General features: G+C 45.4%; 1 protein-coding gene across 1 annotated transcript; it reads right to left on the bottom strand.

The window, feature by feature from the left end:
- Positions 1–2,288: 2,288 nt before the first annotated feature.
- Positions 2,289–7,252, bottom strand: ACTB (actin beta). The gene is made up of 6 exons (XM_044659930.1): positions 7,148–7,252; positions 4,813–4,941; positions 4,158–4,397; positions 3,232–3,670; positions 2,837–3,018; positions 2,289–2,519 (listed from the first exon to the last, which is right to left on the bottom strand). The coding sequence occupies exons 2-6, from the start codon at positions 4,933–4,935 to the stop codon at positions 2,376–2,378; spliced, it is 1,128 nt and encodes a 375-aa protein (XP_044515865.1). The 5' UTR covers positions 4,936–4,941; positions 7,148–7,252; the 3' UTR covers positions 2,289–2,375.
- Between the last annotated feature and the right edge of the window lie 330 nt (positions 7,253–7,582).

Below are 7,582 nucleotides of genomic sequence, written 5' to 3'. Positions count from 1 at the left end.
TCCAACCAAAGCTCTGTATTTTGTGATCTCAGGCAAGTTTTTAACCTTTCTGAGCCTGTTCCAATTGTAAAATGAGGGGGTTTGGACTAGGACAAATAGCTACAATTTTTATGAACATGTGCAGAAATGACAAACAAAAATAAACCTAATTTCTTAACAAGTCAACCCATGGGGTAACTTACCTATTGCCCCAAAGTTAATAGGAAAAATCAAGTTTAGAGCTACAAAGGGCTGTGCAAATCTAGGCCAACTCCCTTACAGAGGAAACCTAGGGAGTGGAAGCAATTTGTCTGGGTGCTTACCCATTATAAAATTAGCTCAATGGTTTTTCAAGATAAAACAGGAGCTAATACAGAGCTTCAAAACTCATGCTTAAAAGCATAGAGTGGCAGTGGAATTTCTCATTGGCTATGGGAGACAGGACATGGGTAGGAAAGAACATGATTCATATAACCATGGTAAGATATTCCAAATTAATTAAAAATTAAAAATTTTTTTCTGCTCTTATAAGGGATGGCTCATTTGGAGGGTAGTTCAGTCAAGTATGGCTCCCAAAATCAGAACACATAGCAATAAAATAAATTTGGATGTCTGGCAAATGGTTCACAAGGGTAGGAACCAACCTGAGAAGTCCATCAAAATATACAAAAACCACTTAGTACTTTTTAGAAACACCACTGGTCCTACTCACTCAGGATTTGTTAGGAGTAACAAAGCCACAGGCAATTACAGGTGGCATGCAAGACAAGTGAGAAGGGTAGTAAAAGCTGCCACCCTACCCCCATGGATGTGTGGGTGACATCCAAGACTTTAGACTCCCTCCTTTGCCCACTTGATGACTCAAGATATCACAGGAGGAAGATAGCTCACAAGCACTTTGTGGGAACCATCTTTCTGTTTCCCCCAAACCCCCATTATTTTCTATTGCTAATGTTTGAGTTTGCTCTTGACACTCCCTGGAACCTAATCTTAGCTTTGCCAGTCATTACCCATTTAAATATATGTAACATCATTAACTTTAAAGCAGGCCTACTATTACCGATTATTATAGTGCCCCAGTGCCAAGAGGGTGGTGATAGAGGGGCATAGTGAGATGCTGTCAGGAGTCCATGTTTAAGTCCTTGCTGTGTTATTATACTTTTATGAACTTCCCATAAAAAAAAAGCAAGGAGAGGATTGAGCCCAGTCTCAGTTCATTTTAACTTATCTTTTGTGCTGAGGTATTTTCTCAGACTTCATTGAGGATGTGGAGTAAGCCTGTGTACTGATTTAGAAGGAAAAGTAAGACTAGGATGGTAGTAGCTTTAGAGAATAATTGATTAACCTCAAGGCTGTGCGGGGAAATGCTAAAAGTTAATCTTTTACAGTCTACCTCCAATAATTTGAGCAAGCTAAAAACTTCCTTCAAGCTATTTCAAATGGACCCTTGCATTTTTCTCCTTTTAAAAAGAAAATACAAATGAATAATATGGAACTAGGCACTGAGCGATTAACCCAATGGAATTTTGCTCTGGGAGGGAAAAAACATGAATCATGTAACCAATGAAAAATACTTAAAATTTTTTTTTAAATTTGAAAATAAAAATATATTGAAGTCAAAGTTTTCTATTCAACTGAAAGCAAGCCCATTTGAATTTTTGATCCCAGATTGAAAGTATGAAATAAAGACATGCAAAGCACATAACACAATTGGCAAAGTTTCTTTAACGTGTGCACTTTTATTTGAACTGGTCTTAAGTCAGTGTACAGGTAAAGCTCCTCCCCTCCCCCAAGTACTGGCACCAATCTCATTAAACTCCCAGGGAGACTGTTAAAGTCTTCATTCACATCTATGTTGGGGGCAGGGAGAGAATTTAGGGAGCCATTCGTTATGGCTGACAATTAAAAAAAAAAAAAGGAACAAGTATTAAGGCGGAAGATACAAAAAGTTTTTTTTTTTAAGGATTACATAATTTACACGTAAAGCAATACTACTGCCACCCCCCACCCCCACCCCCTGGTCTGGATTTTAAGTCGCTCTCTGCCCCTGTGGGGATAGAGCAAGACAGCCTTCATAGAGGCAAGTAACTCTCTGTAACAATGCATTATACAATATTTGGAATGACTTATTAAAAAAAATGTACAATCAGAGTCCTGAAGACGCACTGTAGAACTTTGGGGATGTTTGCCTCCAACATTACTTTAGACTGCTCATCACCTTCACCGTTCCAGTTTTTAAATCCTGAGTCAAGCGCCAAAAAAAAAAAAAAAAAAAAAAAAAAAAAAAAAAACAAATAAAGCCATGCCAATCTCATCTCTTTTTTTGGGCAATTATCATGTCACACCCTTTGACAAAAAAAACAACCAAGAAAAAAAACACAACACCAACAGTCCATTTAGAAGCATTTGCGGTGGACAATGGAAGGCCCAGATTCATCGTACTCCTGCTTACTGATCCACATCTGTTGGAAGGTGGAGAGGGAGGCCAGGATGGAACCTCCAATCCAGACAGAGTATTTGCGCTCAGGTGGGGCAATGATCTATAAAAGAAAGAAAAAAGGGGGGGGCCCCGATGGGCACCAAGTTAACTCCTAGTAGATTCAAATCACTTTAGAACAAGTTTGCCCTAGTAAGGCTGCCCTGCAATGTTTAAGAAACAATTTTCCTATACTTAAGTTCATGTTACATGCAAAAAAAAAAAAGACAGAGGGGACACAAACAAGGAACAAGTCTGCCAGCCCCCAAAATTTAATTTTAAGAGGGAAGGGTCCTTTTTAAGGTAGAAAGCATTTACTTTGTAGTGTGTACTCTGAAGGCACTGTCTGTCCCCAGAGGCGGTTTCTGCTAACAAACTCACCTTGATTTTCATCGTGCTGGGGGCTAGGGCTGTAATCTCCTTCTGCATCCTGTCAGCAATGCCTGGGTACATGGTGGTACCACCAGACAGTACGGTATTGGCATACAAATCCTTACGGATGTCAACATCACACTTCATGATTGAGTTGAAGGTAGTTTCATGGATTCCACAGGACTCCATGCCTACATAAAGAAGGAAGGAAAAGAGAAAATTTTATTAGTCTCACAAACAATCCCAAGGAAAATTAGGGAATGGGATTATTAAGTGACTTGTCCACTGTCACAAAGCTAGACATTTGAACCCAGGACACCTCCCTTCTCTGGGCTTAATTCAATCCACTGAGTCACCCAGCTGCCCCTTCACCCCTTTTTCTAAGAGAAAGAGAAAATCCTCACCTAAGAAAGATGGCTGGAAGAGAGCCTCTGGGCACCGGAACCTCTCATTGCCAATGGTGATAACCTGACCATCGGGGAGCTCGTAGCTCTTCTCCAGAGAAGAGCTGGACGCAGCGGTGGCCATCTCCTGCTCAAAGTCAAGGGCTACGTAACACAGCTTCTCCTTGATGTCACGCACGATTTCCCTCTCGGCTGTGGTGGTGAAACTGTACCCTCTCTCGGTGAGGATCTTCATGAGGTAATCCGTCAGATCACGGCCAGCCAGATCCAGACGGAGAATGGCATGGGGAAGGGCATAACCTTCATAGATGGGCACAGTGTGGGTCACACCATCACCGGAGTCCATCACGATACCAGTGGTACGACCAGAGGCATACAGGGACAGCACAGCCTGGATGGCGACGTACATGGCTGGGGTGTTGAAGGTCTCAAACATGATCTGGAAACAAAAAAAGTTATGAGTGGATGACTTACTCCAAAAAATTTAACATAGCAAGACTAGGATAATCATGCAGGTGTGCAACACAATCCTTCTAGATTTGTAAGTACCTTACAGTAGTAAAAAAAAAAAAAAATCACCTTATTTTAAAACTTAAAAATTGTTCTAAGACAGATACACCAGCCTATGGCAAAAGCCATAGTAGTCGAAGTTTAGATTTTTAGAAGTCACTCAAGACAAGTGAGCTGTTAGTACCTAGACAATCAATTCCAATTGCTAGTGAAATGGGGGGGAAGCCAGTTCAGAAAAAGCAAACAGAACCTGTAGATATCCAAAGAGAAGATTCAGGTCAGAGAAGGAAAACCCTATAGATAATGGCAAAGAAAAAAAAGGGAGAAAAGTGAAGCAGGATATAAAAGACTTGATAATAAATGGATGACGGTGAAGAGGCTTAAGAATTTTGGAACACTAAAAAGTCGAGACATACCTGTGTCATCTTTTCTCTGTTGGCTTTGGGGTTCAGGGGGGCTTCTGTGAGCAGTACAGGGTGCTCTTCAGGGGCCACACGGAGTTCATTGTAGAAAGTATGATGCCAGATCTTCTCCATGTCATCCCAGTTGGTGACAATACCATGTTCAATGGGGTACTTCAGGGTCAGAATACCTCTCTTGCTCTGGGCTTCATCCCCCACGTAGCTGTCTTTCTGGCCCATACCCACCATCACACCCTGCAGAGGAAGAAATGACAATTGTCAAGTTTTATCTTGCTATCAGAAAACTTTAATAATTTGAATTTATGGGTCTCAATTTTTTGAGCTGAACTTCAACCCTTTTCATTTTTTACAGATGGAACTAAAATCTCCAAGTTAAAAAGACTTGCCAAAATCCAAACCATTAGGGATGCTGTAGGTTGTTTCAAAAGTTCTCAGTTCTATAGCCAAGTTGAAGGGACACATGAATGAAAGGCCCAGGAATGCTACCCAACCTGTTGACTTCTCTTAGCTCAAGTTTTTGGATGCTTTGTTATCAAATACTCTAGGCTCCTTGGAGAATTTCTTAAGGATTATTTGCTATCACAGCCACTTGCCCCTTCCCTTCCCACATATCCTCCAAAATACCATGATAAAGCTATGTAATGCATACCTGATGTCTGGGGCGCCCCACAATGGAAGGGAAGACGGCCCGAGGGGCATCGTCTCCTGCAAAGCCAGCTTTGCACATACCGGATCCATTGTCAACAACGAGCGCAGCAATATCATCATCCATGGCGAACTGTTAAAAAAAAAAGGGGGGGGGGGAAGATTTTAATATTACAATCCAAGTCCAATTCAAATATTTTACAATCTCTTGAAAAAGCAAAATAAATATAATTGTCCGCTGGCATGCCACATTGACAGGGCAGCAGGTAAGGAGGTAAGGTACGCCGTCAGGGCTAATACAGGGGCCTTCATCCCCACTGTCAGAGATGCTCAGAAGGTTGGGGCATAGGGTGATGACCAAGCAGATTGGAGGGACCACTCCCCACCCTCTTTCCTTCGCGAGCTTCCTGTCAGTATCGCATGCACTGCTCCCCTTTGGCCGCTAGGGGGAGTGCCCGCTTGCATTTCTCGCCTTAGAGATTTGGGACAAAGGAAGTCCCAGCTCTCTTGCCTCTCATTATTACCATAAAAGGCAATGGTTAGAGAGGCAGCTTTGCAGAAGTCAGTGGTGCGGCAGGAAGCCAGGTTCCCCCCCCCCTTTTTAAAGAGAGACTTGATTAAAAAGAAGCCACTCCCCCTTGCTCCCTCCTCCCTCTGGCCTTTTTCAAAATGAGGCATGGTGGTGTGGCCACACCCAGATCGGTCCCCACTCCCTACCCCACCCACCCCTGCCAGACGTTAGCAGCCAGGGATGGGTTTGGAGCCACGCTTATGCAAGCGGCTCCAGAAGACCAGGGAGCTCCTGGGGTTTGGCAGGAGCAGAAGTTCAAAAGGGGAAGTTGCTAGCTCCTCCTCCCCCCACGCCCCGAGATTTAGAGAAGGAACTCGTCCTGGGTGGGTCCCCACCCTGTTCTGGGAAATCAAGCCTCAGGAGAAGTAGGGAGTCATTCAAAGCCAATTAAGGCTTGCTTAAGCCAAGTTTCTCCAATCATTAGGCCACGGGGTTGTAAAACCCCCTTCTCCACCCCTCAAAGGTGGTTTAGTTAAGGGAGCATTATCCACCTTAAAGCACCAAGTAAATAGAAAAAATCGATACAGTTTTAAGTGACACAAGCCTCCCTCCCCCCAAAGAATCCTTTAGGAAATGGATGCAATAAAACCAGAGCAACCTTGGTGCTTGGTTTGCAAAAAGCAATGATTTTCTCTTCTCACTGCAACTCCCCGTACTAGTACGTCGAGGCAGCTGCAAAGCAGACCCCAGCACCTCCCCCTCCCCCCTCTCCCGCCCCCAGAAGACAAGTGGGCACTCCCACTCCCAGAGCCAGGCGCGACCAGGGCTGTCCCCACCCCCTACACTTTGGAGCTTCCGCCCTATAACCTGTTAATCCACCCCACGCCCTTCCCCGGCCCGGCCACTACGGGGCCCAGACGGAGACAAAGACCCTTAATTCATTCCCCCGCCTTTGAATGAAAAGTTGGGGGGAGGAACCGGAACCTCTCCTTTTCCACCCCCCCCCATAAGGCACGAAGCCCACCCGCCTTCTATGCGCCCCTGCAAAGCATGCTCTGCTACAATAAAGAAGGCGGAAGCCCTAAGCTCAGGTCACACCCTGGAAACCTCTCTCCCGCCGCCTCGGAGGTTAAGGCTCCCTTTCCCATCCCCCTCCTTGCCAGGATCCTTTTTCCCGCCGCCCCCGCCCTTTACAACTTCTTCCAACCCCACCCGCGCCTAGAGGCGCCCTCGCTCAGCCGGTTGGATGGGGTTCAAGCCCCAACCTCCGTCTGTCCTACGCCAACCAGATTAAGCCTTCCCCATTATTGAGGAATAATCATCCTGGGCCAGTCAGACCCCATTATTTCAAACGCTCAGCTCAAATCCTCTTAGCCCTGGACTGGTTAGAACCCGATTAAGAGAGCATCGCAGCAGGCGGCAGTTACTATGCAAGGCCCGCCAAAAGCTCATCACCACCCAGCCAACTTCCCAAAACGCTAAAACCCACTAGCTCCAATGCACACCCACACACCTACGCTCCTAGCCAAGGGGGCGACGGCTGGGCAACCAAGCGATTGATTGTCTTCTCCAAAAGAATAAAGGTCTAAGAGTGGATCTACCGCGGGGTTTCCAGCCCCGAAGAATCCAGCTAGTTTTTGCAAGTTTCTTGCCCCCATCCACCCACCCAAGATAATGCACTATTCCCAAAGAAATCTTGCAGGCAGAAATAAATGCCGGACACCCCGCTCCGCCCTTAAAGGGTCTGGAGAAGGAGGAAGGTAGAAAGTAATTTTTCCTCCCAAAGCAATCAGGAGCGGGGAAGAGGTTTAGAAGGGAAGGGTCTTACCTTTGAAGTTGCAAGTTTAAACCTTTAAGAGAGAGGAGGTGGTGCCGCACCTGAAGGCAGGGGGGGAGGCAAGTGCACGCTGGGTGAAAGAGCTCACAGCTAGTCAGAGCACACTCGCGCTCTGGGTTTTATGGGGCGCGCGAGCTCCACCGCTCGAGCCATAAAAGGTAACTTTCGGAACGGCGCGCTCTGATTGGCCCGGAGTCGCTCACTCACGAGTCTCTTTGCACATTGCAGCATTTTTTTTCTTCTCTCCTCCTTTTGCAAAAAAAAAAAAAAAAAAAAAGGGAGAGGGAGAGAAAGAGGGAGGGAGACTTTTTTTCAGCTTTTGCTTCCTATGGGCGCCCCTCAGCCTTCAAACCTTTTTTGCTTGGTGTGAAACTCCGAGTATCAGTGCCATATCTATGCAGGGCTGATTCATAGCAAAACATGGAT

The sequence above is a fragment of the Gracilinanus agilis genome, chromosome 1 (assembly GCF_016433145.1).
Source record: "Gracilinanus agilis isolate LMUSP501 chromosome 1, AgileGrace, whole genome shotgun sequence".
In the NCBI taxonomy this organism is placed as follows: domain Eukaryota; kingdom Metazoa; phylum Chordata; class Mammalia; order Didelphimorphia; family Didelphidae; genus Gracilinanus; species Gracilinanus agilis.
This window is presented reverse-complemented; position numbering and strand designations above follow the sequence as displayed.

Bases quoted from the DNA above. Each gene is read 5' to 3' on its own strand.
- ACTB (XM_044659930.1), bottom strand. From the start codon at position 4,935: ATGGATGATGATATTGCTGCGCTCGTTGTTGACAATGGATCCGGTATG. The intron at 3,019-3,231 runs GTGAGGATTTTC...TTCTTTATGTAG, and splicing joins CTTCCAGCCATCTTTCTTAG to GCATGGAGTCCTGTGGAATC. The intron at 2,520-2,836 runs GTGAGTTTGTTA...TTTCTTTTATAG, and splicing joins CCAGCACGATGAAAATCAAG to ATCATTGCCCCACCTGAGCG.